The following is a 27913-nucleotide window of genomic DNA, read 5'->3' as shown; positions in this document are numbered from 1 at the left end:
CAGGAACTCTGGGAATTGTAGTCGCGAAACCGCGGTGGACTCAACTGTGTTTTGTACTCGGTGGACGGCGAGCCCTTGAGTTCAATTCAGTGTTCTGAGTTCTCATTAGTCCAGGCGGGTTGACCAATGAGAGGTTGGATTTGGAAACATCCCTTCGCTGATTGGGTGTCCTTCCTCACGTTGGCCTCAGTCTCAGCCAATAGGACTATAAAGTCAGCAGAGGTGACAGGGTCACCGCGGAGCCTGCAGAACCTCCTCCGCCGGCGACCGAAGTCTGTGCTTTTGAGTCAGGCCGCGGCTCTGAGTCGCCGCGCCGCTGGTCGTGTGCCGTCGTGGGTGCGGCTCTGATGCTGCGGCTGGCCCCGGACGTCCGGAGCTCTGGAGGGTACGTGAGCCGGGGGCACGCTGGGGCCGGGAGGTGGCCGCGGGACCGCGGGCCTGCCGCGGCGCCCGCCTCCGGCCAGCATCCCGCGGGACGTCCCTGCAAGCCCGGGACGCTCGCTCTTCTCCCCGCTTCCGACTTCGACCAGCCAGCCTGCCCTGCGGGTGGCGGGTGGCGGGTGTCGTCCGCCTCTTTGCTTTTGCTTCATCTCCCGGCGTTCTTTCTGTAAATCCCGCACACTGAGAGATTGAGCGCGCTGGCCTTCGTTCAAGAGAAACCCGTGTCCACAGGTGGTGGGCGTTTGCGCAGTTCGCGGCTCCCTCCGTGATACTCTCTCCCCAGCGCTTGCAGTGCAAGTCCCCGCGTGGGTCAGTCCTGGGCTTGCCGGATTGCTCGAAATTTTTACTGTCCTGCGTTCTTAGTTTCTTTCAAACTTGAAACCCGCTCAAGACCGTTATGTGAAGAAGCTGAGGCTTGGAGGAGGTAACTCAATTCCCAGAGAGTTACTGTTAATCTCAGGGAGAAGCCAGATCGGATCTCAGTGTTTGGTGGTGGTGGTTGCTTTTCAACCTCACTTAATTCATTAAGGACTTTTAGGCTAAGTATGTGCCCGCCTCAGCTGTTAGCACGTGAGCGCTTAATACTTTGTGAGAATTAATGGTGATTTTTGGCTGAAAGGAAAGAACTTTTCCGACATCTGCCCAGATATAGATGTCTAACATGCTCCGTCCTCCTAAAGACTGCCTGCCTGACAGCGGCGTAGTCCTCATCTGCAAGCTGCTCAGGTTTCTCAGATTCCCAGATCCCATTGCGCCCACTGAGCTTGAACTTGCTTTTTTAAAACAAGTTTCCTTAGGTGATCGCAGTGCGGTGTAAAAGTTTGAGAAGGATTGTGTTTGTCCATATAGAACCAAGGAACAGAAAATAAGGCTGGGTCGTGGTGGACGTGTGCCTTTAATTCCAGCATTTGGGAGGTCGTGGCAAGCACATCATTGTTAGTTCCAGGCCAGCCTGGTCTACATAGGTCTACCAGGGCTAAGTAAGGAAAAGAAAAGCCTTCCAAGACTGAGATACAGAAAGACAAGGACAAAGTTTTTCAGTTTTGTCATTTGCAAGAGTGAGTTTTCTTTTTCAAAAAGAAAAAAGAAAAAGAAATATGCCCCTCGACAATTTTAACCTAGCAGCCCCAAATCTTAAAATAGACATCAGTAGTTAAGGTGTTTCAAAATGCTCTTGTGCTGGCTTTAAAGGTAAAAGAGCAAACTAGGACAAAAGAAATGTTAACTTACTGCTGACGGTTAGAACCTTTCGCTTATTCACACACGCTTTGCCGCATTCTAGCCGTCCTGTGTAAGGCCTACCCCTCAGTCTTCTTTTTGCCAAGAAGGCCTTCCGGTTAGTTTCTTTTCCAGTTTATCCATTTGGTAATTTGATAAGAAAGCTGAAACAAACTGCCAGATTCATGGTATCTGATTGCTCAATAATTAGTTTTCATTGTTTTCTTTAAAAAAATCATTTTCTGTTACTGAGTGTTTTGCCTGCATATGTGTCTGTGCGCCATGTGCTCGCCTGGTACCAGAAGAGGGCATCAGATCTTCTAGGACTGACTCTGCAGTTGGAAGCGGCTGTCTGGGTGCTGGGAACTGAACCTGGACTTCAGATCAGCCAGTGTTCCTAACTACTGAGCCATCTCTCCAGCCCACCTTAGTGCTCTTCTCAGAGGACTGCTTACATGCCAGCATAAAGTTTCACGCTCCTGTTTGTATCAGAAATCATTTGATGAGCCTTCAAAAATGCCTATTGATGTTTTGGATAAGTCTAAAGAAATTGTATTTATTGTGGCTGTCCACGTCCGTGCTTCCTGACATTAATGCTTTGGATGAAAATATAACTAGCAAACATATGAACAAACGTAATTGTATTTGAGCCTAATGCGGTATTCAGTATAGAAAGTAAGGGATTTTGTTTGTTTTAATTTTCATTGTGGTCATTATCTACTATAAATTTGCTCAGATCAGCATTTTAGGTTATTTTAGATTATCCTTCTTTGTGGGTGCTGTGTACTCTCTCTCTCTCTCTCTCTCTCTCTCTCTCTCTCTCTCTGTGTGAGTGTGTGTGTGTGTGTGTGTGTGTGTGTGTGTGTGTGTAGGTTGGAGGTTAACTTTTGAGTATCTTCCTCCATCTCTTAACACCTTAGTTTTTGAAAGCAGGGTCTTTGCTGAACCTAGAGGCTCTTTGGTTTGGCTAAGTTGTCCAACTTGTGTGTTCCAGGGCTCTCTACAGCTCCAGCACTGGAATTACAGCTGTGTGACACTGTGCTTGCTTTTTTGTTTGTTTTACACTGGTTTTTGGGACTCAAATGCAGGCCCTTGTGCTTGCTCATTCAGCTCTTTACCCACTGAGCCATCTCCCTAACTGCGTGTGTGTGTGTGTGTGTGTGTGTGTGTGTGTGTGTGTGTGTGTGTGTATGTATGTGTGTGTGTGAGAGAGAGAGAGACCTCAAGTGGGTGTGTGCATCTGTGCATAAGGATGCATGTACGTGTCTGTGCACATCCTGGATACCACAGATCGATATCGGGTGTCTTGTCAGTCTCCTCCACTTTAGTCTTGGTGACAGGGTGTATCACTGAAACTCCATGGATCACCTGTCTCCACCTTCTCCAGCTAGGACTAGTGCATGCACCACTTCACCCAGCTTCTGCGTTGGTGTTTGAAATGCAGACTCAGCTTTCATGCTTGCACAGCAGACATTTGTCAACTGAACTCTCTCTCCAGCCCTGAAATTATTTTTGGTGTGCTACAAATGAATTAAAAGTTTTTTGCACTAGCATACAAAGTAATAGATTTCATGATGGCATTTCCATTGTATGTTGGCTCTCATTCATTCTCTTCCTCTGTTTATTTTGAGGTCTGTTAAGTCTGGAATAAAAGAAGTTTGGAGTGGATCCTGCAGTAATCATTTATAAGTATTTGTCCAGCTTGTGAAGGCAAATGTCTCCATCAGACAATTTAAGTTAGCTTAAAAGTTAAAAAAAAACTACAACATATATTCAGCAAATAAGTTAGGCTTAAAGTTCTAATTTTAGAAAGACTTATTTTTATTATATATGTGTGGGTATGTACACATGAGTACAAGTCCCTGTGGAGGACAGAAGAGGGTCAGATAGCCTGGAACTGGTGTTACAGGTAGTTGTGAGCTACCGAACATGGATGCGTTCCTAACCACTCAGCCATCTCCTCATCCCCAAAGTCTAACTTAAGCCAGACAGTGGCAAGCACATGTAATCCTATCCCTCCAGAAGTAGAGAGGGGAGTGTCTCTTTCCTCCTTCCTTCTCTTTCTCCTCTTCCTCCTCCTCTTCCTGTTTTCCTTTCTCTGTATGTGTATGTGCAAGTTCTCTTTATCCCCAGGCTTGTTTCCATCTTCCATCCCCCAGCATAACTTATAAAATCATCTGTTTTGACAGGCATGGTTGTGTACTAATGTCATGGTAGCACTTGGGGCTTTAGCAAGAGGGTTCCTACAAGTTTGAGCCTAGCTTGGGCTGTTGAGTGAGACCTTCCCTTTTTTTTTTTTTTTTTTTTTTTTTTTGGTTTTTTACGAGACAGGGTTTCTCTGTATTGTTTTGGAGGCTATCGGTCCAGCCCGACCTCGAACTCACAGAGATTCGCCTGCCTCTGCCTCCCGAGTGCTGGGATTAAAGGCGTGCGCCACCACCGCCCGGTTGAGACCTTCTCTTAAAAATAAAATTAAGATAAAGAAAAAATTGCTTCTGTGAACTCAGCAGTCTAAAGAAACACTGATTATTTAAAAAGATTCAGGCAACATAGTTAGAAAGGGCTGTGTGTAACCTGATGCCATCAAGATATTAAAATAAAATGAACTTTTGACATTGAAGTTTTATATAAAACCTGTAATTTGGAGGGCAAATCGGAGCTCCAGCCTGCTTTTCTTGCCTCCTTTAAAAGTTGTAGTTGCCATGCAGTTGAGTGTAGATCTGCTTGATGCAGTGGAGTTCCTGTCCCTGCCTGATATCCCTGACTCTCCTAGATAGACCCTAGTTTGAACTCTTCTCAGTAGGGTATGAGGATCGGAAGTTTTAAGATATTTTGACTTAAGACCGTTCCAAAGGATCAGGAAGATTATATATGACATTTAAGGGATAATCTCATTGAGTCATTATCCAAAGGATGGCAGACTCTGTAGTCTCACGGAAGGCCTGGGTTCTGTGAAAAAGCCACTGTATGTAGTGTTTTTTTTTTTTTTGTTGTTGTTGTTAGTGGTGCGTGCGTGCGTGTTAACATGCATTTATTACTGTATGCAGGTTTATGTGTATATTGACACATGTCACACTGTGCTGAGGGTGGAAGTCAGAGGACAAGATATGGAGTAGGTTCTTTGTCCCACTGTTTGGTTTTCAGAGAGGGAACTTAGTTTCCAAATTTGGCAGCAAGTGCCTGTACCTACTGAGCATCTTATTGATCTGTGGTTTTGTTTCTGTTTTTGTTTTTTGACAACAGTATCTCATGTAGCAAAGACTGATCTCAAACTTGCTATCTATCTGAGGATGACTTTGAACTGTCCCTTCCTGACTCTCGACTCTCTCAAGTGCAGGGATGGCAGGCATGTACCACCATGCATGGCTGAGTTCTTAGTTCTTCCTCCAGGTTGGGTGACACGTGGGCCATTGACAGTAAAACCCTGTGGGTACGCTGTCTTCATAAGCAGGGGTGTTTGATGCTGATGGAAGATCCAAGTGACCACAAACCTTGTAGTCTTATCCATCTTCTCAGCCCAGTGTCGTCTTTTATCCTGACTTTTAGAGTGCTATAACCATAGTATTTTGATTCTAAGGTAATTACTTGACAATGGTTATGTTGTTACAAAGTCTTCTTTTCCTTGAGTTCTTTGTGTCTGCTTAGAGATTAAAATTATTAATGTATTTTTTCTTCTCAATATGGTATGAGTTAAAGATCATTGCTGGTTTTTAATAATATTGCTAAGTAGTTACTTTAACACTATTTACTGAATAATCTTATTGTTTTTCTTTTTCATCATGTAACTGATAACTACCTTTTATTGAACATGTATGATGTGGAAGGCATAGACAAAAGTTGTTTGTATACATTGTCATTTCATTATACTGTAGGATGTTTTGTAGCTTGTGTTGTCAACTTCATTTTACAGCTGTGGACATTGATACAGAGTATAAGGGGTTTCCCTGAAATTCCAGCTTTTTAAAAAGGATTTAATTAGTGTGCATGTCTGTGTGAGTGTATGGCACTTGTGGGTGGGTGCTTTCCTAGGCCAGGAGAGGCCCTGGATGCTCTGGGGCTGAGATTCCTTGCTGTTAGGAACTCCTGGTGTGGGTGCTGGGAACTTAGGTCCCTCTTGAAGAGCAGGGGACACTCACTGCTGGGCCGTCTCTACAGTGACCTAAAGCACAGTGTCTAAGTGACCAAACCTCGTCTGTAACCGGGAGACATCTTGATTGCATAAAGATCCTGGGAGATGTATTTTTTGCAGTGCGGAGCATAGGACCCAGGTCAGTGTTTTAAAAGTGTCGGGAAGAACCCTTGTGAGTCAGGGTCGGGCTGTAGTCAGGCTGACTGACCCTTTGTCTCAGCCTCCAGAGGCCTGGAGTCACACACTTGTGCTTTGGGCTAGGAAACTTACCTCCCTTTCCTCCACTGGTACCTCTACTTTTCTGTACATGCCTGTGTGTGTTGAGTCTACTTTGTTACCTCTTCCTACCAAATAATTTCATAGTCTTTTCTGGACTTTTAAGACTGTCTCTGTTTATACATGTTAACACCTGTATGTTCTTCAGAATAAGGAATAGAATACAAAGTCTTATTAGTTGGAGCTACTGATTTTTTTTTTTTGGAGCTACTGATTTTTAAATGTCTGCATTTATAAAAATTATTTCTTGGCCGGGCGGTGGTGGCGCACGCCTTTAATCCCAGCACTCGGGAGGCAGAGGCAGGCGGATCTCTGTGAGTTCGAGGCTGGGCTGAACCGACAGCCTCCAAAACAATACAGAGAAACCCTGTCTCGTAAAAACCAAAAAAAAAAAAAAATTTCTTAATGCTTGTCTCTTTGGCTTTTGCATGTCCTGTATGCTACATTTTCTCAAATGCTCTGTTTTATAAGGCAGAGACTTACTTGTAACCTATTCCTTGAACTCATGAACTCACAATCCTCCTGCCTTACTGAAGCCTGTGTGTTGAGATTATAGGTGTGACCTACCAAACCCAGACATGCCAGTTACTTATATGAAGAAGAGGAGGGTGTACAAAGGTGAGAAACAGGAAATACTAATAAATAAGATCTCCCCCCAATTCTATACTTAGTGACTTGATGACTTGGAATAAGTATTTAACTTCTCTGTGACTGCTTCACTGCGTGTGAAATGAGTCACCTCATATTTTGTCCCCTCTTCTCATTGTTTTTCTATTTGGCATTAGGAGATGACACATACAGAGATGGGTCCAGTTGCATTGCAGTCCTCCAGACTGCTTGCTTGAGGTGCAGATTAGCCATACAGCATGGGCTCTTGGCTTCTTGTAGAGAAGACATACAGCATGGGCTCTTGACTTCTTGTAGAGAAGTCCCGTTTCTTTTTTTTTTCTTTCCTGACCTTGGGATTGAACTCGGGAACTAAGTGAGGTGTGCTAGGCAGTGCTCTACCATTTAGCTGTACCCCCAGTTCCTTGAGTAAAATCTTCATTTGATAAAGGGTCTTAGTAAGTGGCCCAGGTAGTCCTGAACTCCAGATCTTCCTGTCTCAGTCTCCGAGGTAGCGTGGATCACAGGTGTGCCACAGTGTCTGGCAAGGGCCTCCTTGGGTGCTCTCCTTTTCCCTAGCAGCGTGTGTCCTTTGTAGATAGTTTCCTATGTGTCTCCTCGGGCTCTCCCCATAGATGAGCAATAAAAATGCAAGCTGTCAGCTCACTGCTTTTCCTTGAGGCACTTGTTTTAAGCCTGAAGTGTTTTCGGGGAGGAAGAGCCCTGGCAGTGTTAGAGTTTGAAAAGGAGAGCAAAGGTTACAAGCTTGTACATAAAGACCTTGTTTATTGGAACTGTAGTGCTAAAATATATAATCGCTGAAATGGGATTTATTGGAATATTGAGGATGACATATGTTCTTTTGCATATATAAATAACTTGATTTCTTCCTTCAGCTTATGTTCACTTTATTTTTCACAAGTTCTGGAATAACCGGTTCTTATTTTCGTGTGTGTGATTTAGATTCATCTGCTTCCTTCTAAAGATATTATAATGCAGTTACTTTAAAGGCACCATAGCTGGGCATAGTTGGTGCATGCTTACAGCCCTAGCTTGTGAGAAGTAGAGGCAGGAGGATCAGGATACAAGGACAGCCTCAGCAACAACATAGGTGGTCTGAGGCCAGTCTGCACTGTGTGAGGCCCTGTCTCAGTACGTAAACAGATGAACAGATGGGATCCTAGTCTGCCTTGACAGACTAGAACTCATTTTCTCAACCTTACTTTTTCTTTTTTACAGCATTTGAGAAGATTTTATTCACGTGCATGTCATAGAAGATGAATTCCTCCTCTTCTACTATGAATGAAGAGCCTGATGCTCTGTCGGTAGTTAACCAGCTACGGGATTTAGCAGCGGATCCCTTAAATAGAAGAGCTATCGTCCAGGATCAGGGATGTCTGCCTGGCCTTATTTTATTTATGGACCACCCCAACCCCCCTGTTGTTCACTCAGCTCTACTTGTAAGTTGCTTTTAATATTTTCAGTGTTGGTGTTTTAATTTTGCAAATAAGAATTTTCAAAGACCTTTGATAACATGGTAAAAGACTAAAGGACATTGTTAGATCATGCAGTCTGTATTTTGGCATGTAAAAAGTATGGAAACTATGGTATATGTGCAATTCTTTAACACAACATGTTGATTTGGTTCTTTAATGTAAATGTAACTGTATAACACATATATAAAATGTTCTGGTACTTGGTATTTTCAGTTAACATGATGATCTACTATTTTCACTTTCTTTTTGACATGGGATATTGCTGCGTTGACCAGGCTGTTCTTCCAGCTCTTGGACTCAGGTCATCTTTTGACTGCAGGCATACACTACCACACCCAGATCATTACTGTCTTTCTCTCTCTCCTCCGACATCCCCAACACACACCATTTGTGTGTATAGCTAGGGCTCAAACCCAGGGCTATGCATGTTAGGCAAGCCTATTACTGATCTGTGTTCCTTTGTCCTTCAATTACAAGAACTCTTGAGTTCAGAAAGGTACTTCTTAGTACAAGGGATTGAAATCAGGGTGTCATGAATGTTAAGTACATCCTGTACTGAACTACATGTCTCTCTCTCTCTGTCTCTCTCTGTCTCTCTCTGTCTCTCTCTGTCTCTCTCTGTCTCTCTCTGTCTCTCTCTCTCTCTCTCTCTCTCTGTGTGTGTGTGTGTGTGTGTGTGTGTGTGTGTAATTTTATCACAGCCTCTTTTGTTGGGGAGGGAGATGGATGGAGACAGGATCTTGTATCCCAGGCTAACCTTATCCTGACCCAGCCTCCCAAATATTGGGCTTATAGATGTGCACAACCCCATCTGGTACAGAACAACTTTCAAAGATGTAACTCATATGCCATCATAAAGTTCATTCATTTAAAGTGGACACTTGAGTGGCTTTTATTCGCAGAGTGAAACAGCCACCCCTTAGTCACTTTTAGAACATTTTAATTTTTGTTATGTTGTTTGAGACATAGTTGTCTTATGTATCCAAGACCTACCTGGAACTTGAGATCCTGTTGATTTAGCCTCTCATATGTTTGAATTATAGAAGAGGCCACCACATCTTGCTTTAGAGCCTTTTTATCACCTGAGAGAGTTTGTACTGGTCACGTCTTACTCCCTAGTGCCATCCCCATTGTGTAGGCAGCACTGGACCACATATTTGTGACTTTTGTGACTTATCTGTCATTTGTATTATGTTGGTACAGATAAACCTCAGCAGGTGTCAGTGCTTCATTTCTTTTATGTTTGGATAACATTCTAGTGTATGCACACACACCATTGTTTATCCATTCACTAGCTGATGGGCATGACACTCATTTTAATATACGGTAAAGAGGACAGATATGGAAAGAAAGTATACAGGCTCAAAGCTAACAATTCAAAAGGAATTATGAGAAATGTGGAGGCTAGAGACACTTGCTAAAGAGTGGCAAGGCCATGGAGGAATTTCTGAGTGACAGGTAAAGTCTGGTCCCTTCAGTAGTACTTAATATAGAAAAACAAAACAAAACAAAAAAACCAAAACAAAAAAACCAAAATGGCAGCTGGAGCGGAGGGAAGAGCAGTGATGGAAGTAACTGCGGCACATTTTAAGGGACGGGTCAGTCAAGTGTTATCTGTAGACCCGACTTCTACCCTGATTTAAGCAAGCTCATCATAAGCAATTTTTGAGTGACTGGAAGTGCGTGTGTAGCATGCAGTAGATGACACTAAAATGTCACTGTGAAGGCTGGTGAGATGACAGTAGTTAACAGCTCAGGCTGCTCTTGTGAGGTACTTAGTTTGTGGTACACAGGCATACATAAAAGCAAAATAACTATGTCCGTAAAATAAAACAATTAAAAAAATTAAAGTCATTATGGCCAATAAGATGGCTTGGTGGCTGGTAAAAGTGCTTGCCACAAAGCTTGATGACCTGAATTCATGCCTGGAACTCACATGTTGGGAGGAGACAGCCAACTTCTGGAAGTTGTCTTGTGACTTCCAGGCATTTGTTGTGGTGCAGGGTCATGCACACAAAATAAATAATGTAAAAATTAAATTATAAATGTAACGCCATCAAGTGTGGTGGCACACACTAATACTGGTACCTGAAAGACAGAGTCAGGCAGATCTCTGAGTTTGAGACCAGCATGGTCTACATAGTGAGTTCCAGGCCAGTTATCACTATAAGACTCATCAAAACAAAGAATGCTGTGCTGTTGAAATAATATTAGCTAGACAATGAGAATGTGTTAAGACTTGAAGAAAAAAAAGTACTTTTTTAAAAAAGGTTATTTGTGTAGAATTTTATAATAGCATTAAGATAATTTAAAACTAATTTCTTCCTGGGTATGGTGTCACACACCTTTAATCCCAGCACTTTGGAGGCAGAGGCAAGTGGATCTCTGAGTTCAAGGCCACCATTATGTACATAGTGAATTCCAAATTGGCCAGGTATACACAGTGATATCCTGTCTCAAAACCCAAAACAACAAATTAACAAAAACACCAACTAATTTCTTAGATGGAGTGAAATATCTGCAGATGAGATGTTACAATCTCTAATGTTTAGTCACGACTATGGACTGCAGAGAGGGCTAAAACCAGATTGTCAAGTGATGACTGGTGCTTATTGGAGTTGAATGATGGGTACATGGGGGTCACCTCACATTTTCTTTATGTGTGTGCCCCAGTATTTCTATAACAGTTAAAAGAGATGGGCTAGAGGCAGAGGATGAGGAGTTAAAGGTCAGCCTGTGACACGTGAAATGTTGCTTTATCACATAACTGGCAGGAACAACAGACAGGAGGAAGGGTTTCTTTTGACTCTTGTTTCAGAGGGATTTAGCCCATGATGGGGAAGGCATATAGCAAGAGTGTCGCAGTTCATGAGTTCATGGTGGTGAAAATGTGTGGCAGGCTTCTTACGTCACAGTGAATGTGAAATGATTGAATGGCAGCCAGGGATGGGTATAACCTTCAAAAGCTCCCCTGCCCCCCTGCAGTGATCTAACCAGACCTTCCTGAGGATCCAGTCTTCAAAATAGTGCTACAAACAGGATCAGCTCTTCACAACACAGCCCTTTGGTGGGGGGCATTCCAAATACAAACGACATTAGTGGTTTTTTTTTGTTTTGTTTTATTTTGTTGTTTTGGAACTACGTAGCCTGTCCTGTCTTGTCTCCCTCAGTTTGGGATAAGGCATGGCACCCTCACATCTGGCTGGGGTAGGTAAATTTTTGGGGGAGGATTTCCTAAGTTTACAAACTAGGAAAAATTGCTCAGCAGTGATGAGAACTGTTTAGTGCAGTAGTATTGGATTGATATGATCTAATACTGGATTATTAAACTACTTTTCTTCCCACTTCAGACCTGCTATAGGCTCTGAGGGCCTAATAGCTGGATTTGTCCAGGGTTGATACTTGGCCAGGTAAGTTGGATAGAATGACTGCAGGGAAGTTAGAATACGATCATGGCAGGATTGGTTAAAATGGTGAGATTGTATGTGCCAGCCTGAGTAGTAAGGGAGCTGAAATAGAAGACTAGAGCTAATGGAAAACTAGAGGTTGAGGTTCTAGGAAGGATGACAGACTGCATTTTAATAGTTCCCCTTTCATAATATAACTTCAGAACCTTAGTTCAGTGGTCACTCTCAGTTTGATAAGATGCATTTTGAACTTATCTGTCTACTTTTATCATATGCTTTATGTATGGTGTGAGAATCATACATTATATTTCCTTCTTTTTCCCATCTTTGTTTTGCTTTCATTATATATTATACTTCTATGCATTTCTACTATATGAATATATACATGCATATTGCTTTAAATAGTGTGCTTTCTGTTTCGGTGTGTGTGTGTGATGATATTCAGGATTGAGCTAGAACCTCACACATGCTAAACAAGCACCTACCTAAGTCCCTAGCATTCACTTAGCTTTAAAATGTATTACATTTTAAAAAATTCAGTTTGTTTTTGTCTGTGACAGGGTTTCACTAGATAGCCTTGGCTGTTGGAACTCACTATGTAAGACCAGGCTTGTTTTGAGTTCACAAGTGTTCTGCCTGCCTCTGCCTCTCAAATGCTGAAATTACAGGCATGTGCTACCACAACTAGTTCCAAATATTATGCCACTTCGAAGTTTGAAAGGATGTTTTGGAGTGCTGTTGCCCTCTGGTTTAGGCTTGTCTCCAACTCTGGTTTTGTTTTGAGACAGGGTCTCATATAGCCCTGGCTGGTCTGGAACTTATAGACCAGGTTGGCCTTGAACTCATAGAGATCTGCCTTCAAAGTACTGGGATTAAAGGCATGTGCCATCATACCTGGTATTGCTTCAACTATTAACCCCCTTTGTTCACTTTTTTCAGAGCTAGAATTGAAGGTATGCGTCACTACATTCAGTTTCAAGTATCTTTTATATTACGTCTCTACTGTTTCTGGTGCTCTTCACTCCTAAACATAGACTGGGCTTTGTACTAGCGTCCTTTTCTGTTCTTTCTTTCCTTTGCCCATAAGGTCTCACTCTTGCAATTCAGGCTGGCTTGCAACTTGCTGTGTAAATGGAACTTGCCTGGAACTCATGTCTGTCTGCCTGCCTCAGTCTTATATGTCTGCACATTTATTTGTGTGTGTGTGTGTCTCTCTCTCATGTGTGTCGTGTGTGTATACGTGTGTCATGGTTCACTTGTGGATGTCAGAGAGAATTTTCAAGAGTGAATTTCCTCCTCTTACTATATATATATACTCTGGGGAATGGCTTCAGCTAGGAATCAAACCCAGGTTAGGGATAGAACTCAGGTCAATGGGCTTCCATGGCTTCAGCCCTTTTTCTTGCTGAGCCATCTTGCCACCCTGATAATGGCTTTTGTGACTTCATCTGTGAACTATATTACTGTTTCTCAAGAAATAATTGATATGTGTATCATAGATTTTGTTTTTTATTGTTATTTTACTTGGAATTTGTTGAATTCCTTGGGTTCATTATTTTTACATAGGTTTTTTATTTTTAATTTTTGCGGAAAGTCCCCTCCCCCCACTCTTCAGGTCTACTAACGTTAGCATATGTTGTCCTGTACACACTGCTGCACCTAGTCTTTATGCTCATTTATTTAATCCCTTTTCTTCCTTTCTGTACTTTATTCTGGCTGGTTTCTGTTGCTACATTTTAAGCTTGACTGTTCTTTATTCTGTAGTATCTAAACTGCTTTAATTTTTGTTTCAAATATATTTTGCCCTGTAGAAGTTGTCTTTTTTTTTTTTTTTTTTTTTTTTTGGTTTTACAAGACAGGGTTTCTCTGTATTGTTTTGGAGGCTGTCGGTCCAGCCCGGCCTCAAACTCACAGAGATCTGCCTGCCTCTGCCTCCCGAGTGCTGGGATTAAAGGCATGTGCCACCACCGCCCGGCTAGAAGTTGTTTTCTTAATGGCTTCTATTCCTCTCCTCCTCATCTTCATTTTTCTTCCTTATCCTCAAACATGGAACATATTGTAATAGCTTTTTGATGTTTTTCTAATTCATAATCTCTATTTTACCTTGATTTGTGTCTTTTGGTTACTTTCCTTGCCTCACTATTCTGGATATAGGTTACAGTTAATGTGTCTGGCTTTTGAAATTGTTTTAAGCCTTGCATGGTGGCACACACCTTTAATCCCAGCACTTGGGAAGCTGAGAGAGGTACTCTGAGTTTGAGGCCAGCCTGGTCTACAGAGTGAGTTCCAAGACAGCCAGGACTACACAGAGAAACCCTATCTCAAAAAAAAAAGTTTTAAATATTCCTATAAATACTGTTGAATTTTTTTCAGTGTTGCTTTTAGATAACTTGGGGCCAGTTTGATATTTCAAGATTGCTTTGGGCTTTGTTAGAGTGTATGCAATCTGTGATAGATACCTCCATTGCCAAGATGAACACATCCGAGTGTTCACAGATGCCTCATGTGTGGTTAGGTCTTTGTTCCCCTGGCAGATGTCATCCCACGCTATTCCCGCCTCACCCTGCGTCCAGGGGTTTGTTTGATTTGCTTTGTGGTGGTGTTATTCCCTCACCATGTGGCCTTTTGCGTTGCACACAGACTCTCTGGCCCCCCTTGTAGGTCTTTGGAATTGTTGCTGTTTGGGACCTTATTGTGTGCCTCTTCTCTGCTAGTATGACTGCTGGGACTTCTTCACACTGATGTCTGCCTCACAGACTCATAAACCACCAAGTCGTTTGTGTTCCCCTCTAGTGCTACCTACCATGTTTGCTGAGAAGGAAAGGGCCAATTCTAGAACCTTCCTCACCCCTTCTCCTCTAAGGATACAGCTGTATACTTCCTCTTGACCAGTGTCTGAAAGAGGCATTGAGTGCAAGTTTCTACAGGAAAGGGCAGTTTGCCTATCAGGATGACCTTCATTAGGTGAAACACAAGTCACAGCGGTAGTAATTGCAGAAAGAAACACTGGTGGTAGAGTTCGTGCCCCTTCTAGCTGTCACATTTTGTAGTAAAGACAAAAGGCCGGATAGAAATCTGAAGGTAAGTAGACTGAGATGGCTTTGCGTTTCGATGATGAAGTCTGTAGTTGATAGCAATATGGAGGTGTAAAGGCAAACAGCCAAGCAACTTGAAAGAAGCAGGAGGTGAGAGAAATAGTGGCAAACAAATGTGCTTGTTTAAGCGAAGGCTCTTGAGAAAGTTAGCTTAGCTCATAAATACAGAGCGGTGGCCGTTAGTTCATGTTTTAATTTTCATTTCATTTATTTTGATGTTTAGAGACGGTCTCCTTCTATAGCTCAGTTGTTATGAAACATACAAAGCACTCAAGGCTAGCCTCTACTCACAGAAATCCTCCTGCTTCAGCATCCTTCCTGGTGAAATTGCAGATGTAAGCCACCATGCCTGTTTGTTTCTCAAATTTAAAACACATTTGAAAAGGTGTAGTATAGTAAAACTGGAGTCCGTTCATTTTCTGTTTTGTCCCCCAGGAGTTTATTTTAATTAATGCGTAAAAAGCATCCAGGGGAGTGATGGCTGTTAGAACTACGTTTTCAGATTAGTAAATGGAATATAGCTCCTTGTAGCCTTGAAAGATGAAATGATAAATAAAAGTGAAATGATTTTGACCTTGAAGATAAGGTTGGAATGCTCATTTCATATGGCACATTCAATTACGACAGCCCCTAGGAGATTATTTTAAATGTTACATTTAAAGGTGAATGTAAAGTCAATTGTTGCTGAAAGTAAAAACGTATTTTCCTTTTCCTCTTGCAGTAAATAAGTGACCATAGTTCTGAGCAGTCTTGTTTTGTGAACTGACTGTTGTCTCTGCTGCAGGCGCTCCGGTACTTGGCTGAGTGTCGTGCGAACAGAGAGAAGATGAAGGGAGAGCTGGGGATGATGCTAAGCTTACAGAATGTCATCCAGAAGTAAGTACAGAGGAGGAAGAGAAACGGTCTGTATGAGCCAATTGATGACTCAAGTTTACTGACATTTTCTCTTTTAAGTTTATAATATTACTTAGAAATTTTAACTATGGCAAAAGATAGGCTTCTTTCTGTAAGTCTTATATCCAAAAATATTCTGCAGTGAATATTAATTTTCTGTGTAGCCATGGCTGTCTTGGAACTTGCTCTGTAGACCAGGCTGGCCTTCAACTCAGAGATCTGTTTGCACCTCTTGAGAGCTGGGATTAAAGGTGTGTGCCCCCATGCCTGGCTGTCAATTTTGTTTTTATTGGTAAACACGGTTATTAACAGTACTTACATATGTTTTATTTAAAATGTTGACATCCATTCTGTCAATTTGTGGATATTAATAAGTATTCTATAATTTGATTCTCTTTCCTGTATTGTAGTGTTAATCCTAGGACATTGCAACTGATGTGGCAGAAATAGGGCAACAGGTTTTTGTCCAAATTTCAAGACAGCTGACTATCCATGGCTCTTAATAGCTGTCAAGCATTTCCTTCCCACTATGTTTTTTAAAAATCTTATTTATTTTTATTTCATGTGCATTGGTGTTTTTGCCTGCATGTATGTCTGTATGGGTTGTCGGATCTCCTGGGACTGGAGTTACAGACAGTTGTGAGCTGCCATGTGGGTACTGGGGTTGAATCTGGGTTCTCTGGAAGAACAGCCAGTGCTCTTAACCACTGAGCCATCTTCTCACCCCCTCCCCCACTTGTGTTTTCTAGTCCATTAACTGCTGCTTGTGCATTTATGCTGTAAAGATTTAAAATTCACTATTTCCCATTGGCTAAAAAAGGATATTAAGAAATCACTTGCTCATGGGCCATTACCTAAAAATAAACGAATACTGTTTGTGTGATTATTTTTGAGACAGAGTCTTCAGAGCCCAGGCTGACCTCAAACTTACTCTGTAGTCAAGGATGACCTTGAACTACTGATCTTCCTGCTTTTACTTCCAGAATGCTGTTACTGCCGTTGTGTTTGTGGGGTGAGGGGGGCTAGAACTCAGCTTCATCCATGCTAGTCAAGCATTTTTTCAGTTGAGCCACATTCCCAGCAGTGTGAGTGTGACAGTGAGTGTGTGTGAGGGGGGAGTGTGTGAGAGAGTGCTGAGTGTGTGTAGGCATGTGTGAGTGTGCGTGATCATATTTTTTTAAAGAGAAAAGTCTTACACTGAATGAAGCTTTATAAGTACATGAGTTAATTTGGTAGCAGAGCAGCCAGACAGCTGGTCACAGAACATGGCCTACAGTGGGCTATCATGGTGGGCTGTTGAGAGTACGTACCTTAATGGGCTTTACTCAAAGGGCCCTGCCTCTACCGTGGTCATGGAAATTCAGAGTTTCTTTTGGTGAGATTGCTGTGAATCTGATTGAAAGCTTATGGAAACAAATCAGTGACATGTGTATTTCTTAAACAGGCATAGTTATTGAAGTTGAAAGTAAGTGGTACAAAAAAAGATGTGGAAAATTAGATTTAAAAGCAGCGTTACAGCTGGGAGGTGGTGGAGCACACCTTTAATCCCATTACTCCGGAGGCAGAGAGGCAGGTGAATCTCTTGAGTTTGAGGCCACTCTGGTCTACAGAATGAGTTCCAGGACAGCCAGGGCTACAAAGGGAAACTCTGTCTCAAAAAACAGAAAAAGGAGTGTTGAAAGCCAGGTGTTATTACCAATACATAAGATTCCGGCAGCTAGCAGTCTGCCAGGAGCTTGAACTCTGGAGACTGCTTCAAAAGCAGTGAGAGGCTCGTCCCGAGGGCCACCCACAGTCACTCACAACTATCTGAAGTCACTCACCAGGTTGAGGTGATCTGAACTCCTCTTCTGGCTTCTGTGGACACTGCATGGATGCAGTGTATAGACACATACAGACAAAACATCGGTACACTTAAAAATCATGTTTTAAAAAGCCAAAATAATATTGAAAACTAAAATACATTTTACATTTGAGCTTTTAAAAATTTAGAGTGAGTTCAGGTAACATAGACTTTAACCTGTAAAGTAATTTCTTAACCTAGTTGGCTCAAGGATGTGGTAAAGTGTGTGTATGTGAAAAAGATGCGTTGGCAAAGTAGGGAGACCGCAGTGAAGTCACTCAGAGATACTGAAGACATCTTGGCAGGTCAGCAGGGAAGGAGATCCCAGATAAAGTTAGAAACGTAGATTAATGTCTTAGACATAAGGAAGGCTGGAACATGATTGGGCGGAGAAAGTCTCCAGCACACTTTTGACAAGGAAGAAACAGATAGGCAGAGTGTGATTACAGTATAGACCTGACAGCCGTCCTAGTGGGCAGCTGCAAACAAAGAATGCCTTTTAGATCAGTCCTACACTGGACAGAATGACATCTTACTGGAGGCTGCCTGGGAAGAACATCCCCTGCCCTTGGATTTGTGATGGTTCAAAGCTGCTGTTTGCTACTATAACTATAACAGAACAGTCCTTTATGTATTTAATTAATGTATTGAATTTTGCATGGGTGTGTGCCTGGCTGTAGAGGTCAAAGGACGGCTTGAGTAAGCACCTTTAACCACTGAGCCGTCTCATTGGCTTGTAAGGCTGCGTGCACATGTGTGCTTGTGGTGCACAAGTCTGTCTGTTTAAACCAGTTTTATTCAGAGGCCTGAAGGACAGTTGGAGCCAAAGACATCCACGGGATCTATCTGCCATGTTGGTGGACCAGATCTTCCTTGTCATTAAAGACCATAAAGGCCTTTTTCTGAGGGGGATCCAAGCAGTGTGTCTGTATGGTATCTGAAAGTAACTTAATTTTTTAAAGTGAAGTATACATTTTTAGAACAGTGTGGGGATTGCTTGCTCCACTAATAATAACATACCCATTCTCATTTATTTGAAGGTCCCCTTCCAAGCTTCTTAAGTGTTGATCTTGAAAGTCTCTTTTGTTCAGCAGAATAAGCATTAGAAGTACTCACAATTGAATTCTGTGTTAATATAGCTAGTCTAGTTAGCTTGCTACCTGCTTAGTGTTAGCATTACAGGCAGACTCTCATGCTACCTGGCATTTCCATGGGTGCTTGGGATCCAAACTCCATTTCTCATTCTGCATGGCACATGCTTTCCCTGTTGAGCTGCCTTCCTGGCTCTGTTAATATTTCTTTAAATGGCTTTGTTCATATGCTTTCCATCTCTCTGCCTGTCCTGTTCAACTTTAAAAATAACTTAAGCTACCTGAATCGACAGAAAAGAGATGGTTCAAGCAAAAATTGTAGTAGCAGAGAAATTTGACAACCTGATTTCGCTACTTGGTTTCCTTTTTAATTATTTTAATTAAATGTACTTTTGTACTATGCCTGGATAGATTCCAAATCTGAGTGAATCATGTTTTAAATGAAATCTGGAGATTGTTACCGCCTAGCCAGGCATAGTAACTTATTATGAGTGTCTTAGGGCTTTTGTTGCTGTGAAGAAACACCATGACTACAACAGATCTTAAAGGAAAGCTGCGGTTGGCTTACAGTTCAGAGGTTCAGTCCATTGTCATCATGACAGGAAGCATGGCGACATGCAGACAGATGTGCTGGAGAAGGAGCTGGGAGTTCTACATCTGGATCTGTAGGCAGTAGGAAGGGAGAGTGACACCGGAACTTGCTTGAGCACTTGAAACCTCAAAGCCCACCCCCAGTGACACACATCTTCCAACAAGACCTCATCTAATTGTGCCACTCCTTGTGGAGCAACAGGGGGCATTTTCATTCAAACCATCACAATGAGTTAGAGAAAATTAACCTGGACTGTGTAAAGTTTGAGGGGAGAGTATACAGACTAGATGTTTTCCCTAGATTATTGGTGATCCTTACTCTGTCCTTCTCTTTCTTTAAATGAAGTAGAATCTTGTGTTATAGACCGGTCTCAAGCTTGTGTGGCCAAAGAGGACCTTGAACTTCTGATCCTCTTGCCTCTGCCTCTTGAGTGCTGTTTTTCTAGCTACAGACAGTTGGGAGCTGCCATGTGGGTGCTGGGAATTGAAGAGCAGCCAGTGCTCTCAACCGCTAAGCCCCTGTTGAATGCTGTTTTTATAGTAGAGTGTTACTGCAACCTGTGTTGAACACAGGGCTTGTGCATGTTAGGTAAGCGCTCTGCCGTCTGAACTACATCCCCAGGCCCCAATATTGATTAATCTAAGACTCATTGCATTTTTATTGAACAAAGTATTAGGATGAAGAAAACAAAATAAACCAAAGTTGAGAAGTAAAATGACAGAATCAGCAAAAGTGACTTTATTCGTTTCTTTTCAAGGACTACAACTCCAGGAGAAACAAAACTTCTGGCTTCTGAAATCTATGACATCCTTCAATCCTCTAATATGGCTGATGGTGATAGTTTTAATGAAGTGAATTCACGTCGGAGGAAAGCTCAGTTCTTTCTGGGAACTACAAACAAACGTGCCAAAACAGTAGTTTTGCAGATAGATGGTCTCGATGATACGGTAAGATTTATAGATGTGGTTCATTAGATGGCGAGAGAAATTGTATCGCCACTTATTTTACAGTCACTTGCTAACATTCTCTAAGAAAAAGTTGCAATATTAATATTTTATACTCTTGACAAAAGGGATGTCTTATGCTAAAGATACTGACTAATGGGCATACATAGCAGTTTTAAATGTCCATGTTCTTAATAGTAGGATTTAGAGAATATGCAGTGAAACACTTGAACTGACAGGCATACAAGAAGAAGACATGATGAGATACAACTTACTAATGTCAGAAATGAGGTAGTCACCATTAGGGCCTGAGGCATTAAAAGGGCTCATCTGTGTTGTAGCATGTATCTGTACATCACGTCTTCGTATGTATTCCATCGAATGGATGTGGGGACTTTGCTTATCTATTTATTAACTGATGGATGGGTGAGTTGTTTCTATATCTTGACTCTACGAAGCCTGCTAGGAGCATGTGTTTATACATGTTAACATCCTCTTGAGTACATATCTAGTGGCATTGCTCAGGAATATGGTAATTATAAGTGTAATTTTTAATGAACTATCAGATTGCGCTGTGGCTGCACAACTTTATGTTCAACCGTATTGCAGTTTCTCCATGTCCTCTTTAGGGCTTGCCATTTTCCAGCTGTCCTAGTAAATTTGAAGTGTTGCTTATGACTTTGATTTACAGTGTCCTGACATATAATGATGCTGACAAACATTTTAGTAGTAGTTTTTTTTTTTAGCAATTGAGTTGGGGTTATTGTATATATGTTTTAAGTTATTTCAGATTTATGTTTGAGAGAAATGCTTTGTTCTTTGACCAGGTTTAAATGATCTATTGCTGAGTTCTCTGAATGACATGGGTGCTTGGAATTGAATGTGTGTCCTCTGCAAGAGCAGATGCACTCTAACCACTGAGCCATCTCTCCAGCCCCCTTTTGATTCATTTTGCTGAAATCATCATTGAGGCCATTTGGCCCTGGCCTTTGCTTTGTGGGCAGTTTTTTGACCAGTCATTGAATCTCTTTACTTGTTGTAGGTATAGTCACCTTTTCCTTCTTCCTTCCCTCCCTTCCTTTTTTTTTTTTTTTTTTTTAAGTAAGCTTTGGTTGTTTATGTCTTTGTAGTATTGTGTTCATTTTGTTGAGGCCATTTGTTGGCATGCAGTTATTCATAGTATTTGTTTGTACAGGCTGTGTCCTTGATCCAAAAATGCAAATTTTGAAATGCTTTAATGTCCAGACCTTTTTTTAAAAAAATATCAATCTGATAGAAAGGTGTAGAGTTTGGAGAATTTTTTTAATTAAAAATTTCCTTTAGATTTTTAGGTTTTATTCCATGAATATGAATGTTTTGCCTGCATGTGTGTATGTGTACCAGAGACTGGCACTGGATTTCCCAGAGCTGGAGTTTATGAATGGTTGTGAGCTACCATGTGGATGCTGGGAGAATTGAGCCTGGTCTTCTGTTAAAGCTACAGTCACTCCAAACTGCTGAGCCATCTCTCCAGTCGTAAGAATTAATCATTTTTGAATTTGAGATGTTCAGCTACTGAAGTTTACACAAAAGTTTTAAAATCTGGAAGAAACTCACAGATCTGAAACACTTTTTATCCCAAGACCAGGTAAAAGATACTCAGCCTTTAATAACTTTCTATTTCTGCAAGGTGGCTCTAATATTTCCTTAAGTCCTGAGTTTAGCAGTTGGCTTTTTCTTGGAAGTTAAAGGTGTGTCAGTTTCATTGAGAGACAGGGCGCTTCCCAGTGATTTGAGTTTGAAGCTTACTATCTAGCAGGAGCCCAGGCTTTCTTTGTGTTGATTTTGTTTCAGTTTTATTCAAATTCTTGGCTTTGTGAATTTAAATTGGTGGCAAATTTGGATTGACTTTTCCACCATATGTTCAAAACTAACTTTTCCGCCTTTTTCTGGGGAGGGGAAAATTATGTGTTATCTGCACTTTAGATTTCTTCATGGTTCATTGGTGTCCTGTTCATTTGCTTTTCATTTTCACTTAAAGTTTCTGTTTCTGTGTTCACTAATTTTGTTCTGTGAGTGTTCAGTTTGCTGGTAATCTCTTCCAGTGTGTTTTTCATTTTGAACATTTCATTATAGGATATTTTGAAATGTGGCTTAGATCTTTTATGATGTTTCTATAGCATGTTTATGTTGTACTCTTTGAACATAGAAAAAAATTAGTAAAATAGTTTAATGCCCATGTACACTAACTCTGCCACCTGTATTTCTGATTTTGCTTTTGATTGGTTTTTCTAATTTAGTGTTTTTGTGTTCCTTTTGAATGTCTGGTAATTTTTTATTAGATGCCAGATATTTTGTGCATTGTGGAGCACAGCATGTATTTGTATGCAAAGCCTTTAATATTATTCAGCTTTATTCTTATTTTGGGGGGTTTCAAAACAGGGTTTCTCTGTATTTTGTAGGCTGTCCTGGAACTTGCTGGGTAGACCAGGCTGGCCTCAAACTCACAGAGATCTGCCTGCCTCTGCCTCCAAGTGCCAGGATTAAAGGCGTGCACACACAAATTGATCATCAGTCGGCTCAAAACGAGGGTGACTTTAAACTTTATTCTATGGCCCCCTCCTCTATGTCTTCCTCTCATTCTTGGTTTGCTTTGCCCTGAGAACTAGAGTTACTTTAACCTCTCTGGGTTCTAAACTGTTCCTCAACTCAGGGAGGCTGCTGATTTCTGGTTGGTCTCTGTTAGACTTTTTGTTGCTGTGTTAAATACTTAACAGAAATAACTTGAGGAAGGAGTGGCTTATTTAGGCTTGCGCTTTCAGTTCTTGGTTCCTGAGTCCTGAGACCCTAGGCCTGAAACACATGCTGTATCATGGCAGGCAGATAGAGTGGTAGAGGAGGCTGGTCTCCTCAGATGCAGGGGATGTCTGGTGGGGCTGTCTTCTTTTCCATTTTTATACTGGGACTGCAGCATATTGATGGTGCTTCTATATTCAGAGAGAGCTCATACTCCCTTTGAAGAATTCTCTGCAGATGCCCTCACAGACAACATACTAGAGGTGTACTGTATTGTGAGTGTTTTGCCTGCGTGTGTAGTGCCCACAGAGGCTGGAACAGAGTGTTGGATCCTCTGGAACTGGACTTACAGATGGGTGTAAGCTGCCATGTGGGTTCTGGGACTTGAACCCAGTCCTCTGGAAGAGCAGCCAGTGCTCCTACTTAACCTTTGAGCTCTTCTCCAGTCCCACAGTGTGCTTTCCTAATCTGGGGGCATTTCTCAGTTCAGTCAGGCTGACAGCCAAGATAATATCAGTTTCAACATGCTGTGCTGGGCCCAAAAACCCTTCTAAGCAATAGGGAGCTCACCTCATTTTTTCTTCCTTCAGAGATGTTACTCTTCTAATATCTAAGCATCACTGTTTTTTTTCAATAATAGTCTATACTTTTAATTATTTAATCCTAATTTAGTATATATGCTTCCACTCCACCTTAACTGGAGTTATCTTGACCAATAATAAATTACATACTACATACTCAGGGGTAGACACTTAAACTAGTAATTGACCACTTAACCCTTTATCTATACCAAGTATTTTCTTGTGTCCATCATGTGTCGTCTGCGTCATCCTCCCCTTTACCCCCTACATCCTCCCCTTTACCCCCCCCACATCCTCCCGTTTACCCCCCCACATCCTCCTCTTTACCCCCCACATCCTCCCCTTTACCCTTATACACGAGGAACTGCTACTATCTGCTTCCGAGCACTTTTGTTTCATTATTCGCTTGTTCGTTTTATGATATTAGTTAGCATTGGATGACAATTATTAAAACTACATATTAATATTGAAGTTTGAAATGTGCCAGGAATTAGTGTGGTGTTGTGACTTTGCCTCCCTTCCTATGCAAACCTAGCCCTTTACCAATTAACTGGTAACAGTGTTTCACGCTTCTGTCAGCGGTGGATCACACATGTCACTGTGGTACCATAGGGTTAGATATGCTTAGGTAGACAGGCAGGTACCTGCAATATTCAGCCCCCCTGCCATACGCAGTGTAGGATAAGCTGTTGAGGAAGCTTTGCTTTACAGCCTGTGTGTAGCAGGCTTTGCCATGTCGGCATGTGTGATTTGCTCTGTGGTGTTTTTACAGTGACAGAATCAACACTAATGAGTGGTCAGGGTGGCTTAAGTTGATTTATTTCCCCTACCTGTTCTAATAACAGTTTGCTTTCTCTCTCTTTCAGTCTCGAAGGAATCTGTGTGAAGAGGCTTTGTTAAAAATTAAAGGTGTTATTAGCTTTACTTTTCAAATGGCTGTTCAAAGATGTGTGGTGCGAATCCGTTCAGATTTGAAAGCAGAGGTTAGTAGTTTGAATGACCAAATATACCTGAAGTTCTAAGGAAGCAAGACATCATTCAGGATTGTTCCCTTTATTCTTTTACCCCAGGCTCTGGCGTCAGCAATAGCATCAACCAAGGTCATGAAAGCTCAGCAGGTGGTGAAGAGTGAAAGTGGGGAAGAGGTAAAACTTTATTTTATCCCTATCAAACTGGGGCTCTTGATTTTTCTTTTAATGCTTAGTGCATTGTAACATTCGTAGTGGAATAGTTATGAGATATAAAGATGCGGTTTATCTTTTTTTTTTTTTTTTTTTTTTTGGTTTTCTGAGACAGGGTTTCTCTGTATTGTTTTGGAGGCTGTCCTTGAACTCACTCTGTAGACCAGGTTGGCCTTGAACTCACAGAGATCCGCCTGCCTCTGGCTCCCGAGTGCTGGGATGAAAGGTGTGCGCCACCACCGCCCAGCTGCGGTTTATCTTGATTAATAGTTCATTGCTGTCTTAATAGTGTTGAGAGATCTTTCGTGAAGCTTAGAGTGTTATAAAGAAAGCTGTGAACTTGGTGGAGATGCGGTGCGGATTGTGTATATAGATAAAGGACAGCCTCCTTGCATTGGTTTTCAGGACTTCTTTCTAACTTGAACTACTTTTGTGACTGCAGGACAATAAAAGTAGACTCTGAACAGTAGATAATGAGGCCTTGATGAGGAGGGATGGACCTGTAAGCTGTGAGCTCCTTTGGCTTCCACAAATGAGTGGCTTTGTGGCACTCCAGGGGTTCAGAGTGGCCCTGCATGTGTTTATCCTATTTCTAGAGACAGGTTCCTCCTCCTGTCCTAGAACCCCTGGTAGACGGCAGCTGCAGAGTGCTCAGTTCCTAACTGTCATTCGAGAGTCCTGGGATGAAGATGATGCTTAGGCTGAGGATGTGACAAAGGGCGTGGATGGTGTCATGTCAGGTTGGGTTCCTAATGGCTCTTCATGCTTCTCTGTGTGTCAGATGCTGGTCCCATTCCAAGATGCCCCTGTGGAAGTGGAGGAGAACACAGAGCTGCCTGACTACTTGCCTGAGGATGAGAGCCCTACAAAGGAACAGGACAAGGCAGTGTCCAGAGTCGGCTCACACCCTGAGGGTGGAGCCAGCTGGTTAAGCACAGCTGCAAACTTTTTATCCAGATCATTTTACTGGTGACTCCAACTTCAGTTTGGGGCTCAAGGACTGTGCAAACCAACAGGGGGCCAGCTTTCCATTGTGGTGAACTGTCAAGTGCAATTTGCGATAGGTTATCATGGAAAGTTTCTAGATTACATGACTGCATATGCTGCATTTTACATTTGGCTGGACGTTTTCCCCACCGAATGGTAAACAGGACAGAGCTGCAGGTGGAAATGGCTTATGAAGGTATTTTGGTATTGTTTTCCTTTGCTTAACTGTCTCACTGTTTTTTGAAAAACATGGGTCCATTGTTAAAACCAAATGTATGTGCAGCTTTACATTCTGTTTTACATGAAGCATGTGACTAGGAAACTCGTTTTCTCCTCAAGCCTCAGGAGCTTTCTGAAGAGAAGTTTTGCATAGCTCAAGTTGTGCATGAATTTTTAGCAGCTTTTCTTCATGAACGATATATGACATGTGCTTTGGTATCTTCTCTGAAAGTTGAAAACATACCTAGTTTGCCCCGTTCTGTGCCTTTTTTATTTTGCCAACCATGTTTATAGAAAGGACATTATTAATGGCATTTTGCAAGTGGAATTATATTCATTTGGATATAGCAATACCTAAAAAAAATACAAAATCTCTACAATCTTACTTGCTATAATTTTAATGAGGTTACTGCAAGCCAGTTAAGACAACGGGGATGTGAACAGCAGCAAAGTGCTCTTGGGAGAGTCTGAATGTGACCCAGCGTGGCTCTGTTGACTCCTGCTCACTTAGGCTATAGTGGCTTGTGAGAATTAAGTCCACTGTGATCTTTTGAGCAGACATACCCTGTGGTGACACTGTGTCCTGCTAGAGGAGAGTTATAGGTTTGTTTCTTTGCTTTTTTTTTTTCCCCAAGACAGGGTTTCTTTGTGTAGCCCTGGCTATCTTGGAACTCATTCTGTTGACCAGGCTGGTCTTGAACTCAGCGATCCACCTGCCTCTGCCTCCCGAGTGTTGGGATTAAAGATGTGCACCACCACAACCTGACAAGAAAAGTAATAGTGAATAGTTTAAAGAACTGACAAACTTGAAAACAAAATTGATTCCTAGAATGCCGCAGTGCCGCTTGGTCAATCTGACTTCGGACATAAACTGTCTGGTACATGCCCATTCCAGAGATGTTTCTTTTTATTGCCTTTTTGTGGTTTTTAAGAAAATACTGCAGTCAAATGGAATAAAACAAGACCCCAAAATTGTTGCTTATAAAGAAAGAAAGCCAGCACTGGTCACTTGGTCTTATTTTTCATGTCTAGTCAGAAAAAAATAAAGGACTTCAGTGAAGGTAAGATACATAAAACAGACACACTTTTCTGTTCTTTTGTTTTTTTTAAGGACTGAATTACATGTATGTGATGCTTTCTTAAGATCCTAAAATATTTGACAACTAATATTTTCTTTTTAGAAATCCAGCTAAATCTATTTTCATGTCAACATCACTAAAAACTAACAGGAAGAAACTGCAGAGCACCTGTATCCACCCTGCAGAGCCACTGTTTTGCTACGTGGAGAATGTGATGTGAAATCAGACTCTGGAGGGTTTCCTTGCATTCTTGTTGTTTCTCTTCTAGAGAAAATTGAAGTTATCCAGTGTTATCAGGGGAAAATCATCATAAAATACTAAGCCATGAGAGCTTCTGAGTTCATTAAAATTGTGGCTTTCTCCTTAGAAATCCGGCTTCAGTGGCTATAGAAAGGAGGTGATGGTAGTGTTTGATTTCCAACACTTGTGCTTCTGCCAGCAAGTAGTATTGTGTGTTAGCAATGTGCTACACAGTTGTGTCTAAGATCAGACAAATAGCAAAACAGCAGGTCTACATGGTGACGAAGGTGCATTGCAGTTTCTTCCTGTTAGTTTTTAGTGATGTTGACGTGAAAATAGATTTAGCTGGATTTCTAAAAAGAAAACTACAATGTTAATGAACTCAGAAGCTCATTGCAGCTTTCTGAATGAGGGTGTTGAAGGTATGTAGATCATTTTTCCACATGTCTGACCTCTGATTCAAGTGGTAGGCACAAACAGAAAGTAGAAGTTTTCAGGGCACATTGCTAACACAGAATACTACTTGCTGCCAGAGTCAGATGTGTTGAAAATAAAACAACAAAACCACCTCCTTGCTATAGCCATTAAAGCAAAGTTTACTTTCTATTTTAACACATTTTTATTTTATTTTGCATTGTCACACATTTATTTAAAAACTATAGCCCTTTGGTAGTGACAGTCAGGACAGTTGATATTTCAAACTGATGTTTGTGTGTATGTAGGTGTTCCTTTATTCCAGGACTCTCAGAGGAGTCAAGGCGACTATAATGGCAGTTTTTGAAATATATTGTAAAATAATAAAATAACAATGAAAATTGA

General features: G+C 41.6%; 1 protein-coding gene across 1 annotated transcript; it reads left to right on the top strand.

Moving 5' to 3' along the window:
* Positions 1 to 245: 245 nt before the first annotated feature.
* On the top strand, positions 246 to 27913 carry Armc1 (armadillo repeat containing 1). Its single transcript, XM_005066218.4, has 7 exons — positions 246 to 385; positions 7910 to 8130; positions 15453 to 15544; positions 19846 to 20035; positions 24255 to 24371; positions 24459 to 24533; positions 25351 to 27913. Exons 2-7 carry the CDS (start codon positions 7948 to 7950, stop codon positions 25540 to 25542), a joined length of 849 nt encoding a protein of 282 aa, XP_005066275.1. The 5' UTR covers positions 246 to 385; positions 7910 to 7947; the 3' UTR covers positions 25543 to 27913.

The sequence above is a fragment of the Mesocricetus auratus genome, unplaced genomic scaffold (assembly GCF_017639785.1).
Source record: "Mesocricetus auratus isolate SY011 unplaced genomic scaffold, BCM_Maur_2.0 Super-Scaffold_6730, whole genome shotgun sequence".
NCBI classification, from domain to species: Eukaryota; Metazoa; Chordata; class Mammalia; order Rodentia; family Cricetidae; genus Mesocricetus; species Mesocricetus auratus.
The sequence above is the reverse complement of the archived record's forward strand: the minus strand, read 5'-3'. Positions and strand labels throughout refer to the sequence as shown.

Excerpts from the sequence above, each read along its gene's own strand:
- Armc1 (XM_005066218.4), top strand. The coding sequence starts at position 7,948 with ATGAATTCCTCCTCTTCTACTATGAATGAAGAGCCTGATGCTCTGTCG. Across the intron at positions 20,036-24,254 it reads TAGATGGTCTCGATGATACG|TCTCGAAGGAATCTGTGTGA; the intron begins GTAAGATTTATA and ends TCTCTCTTTCAG. Across the intron at positions 24,534-25,350 it reads AGAGTGAAAGTGGGGAAGAG|ATGCTGGTCCCATTCCAAGA; the intron begins GTAAAACTTTAT and ends TCTGTGTGTCAG.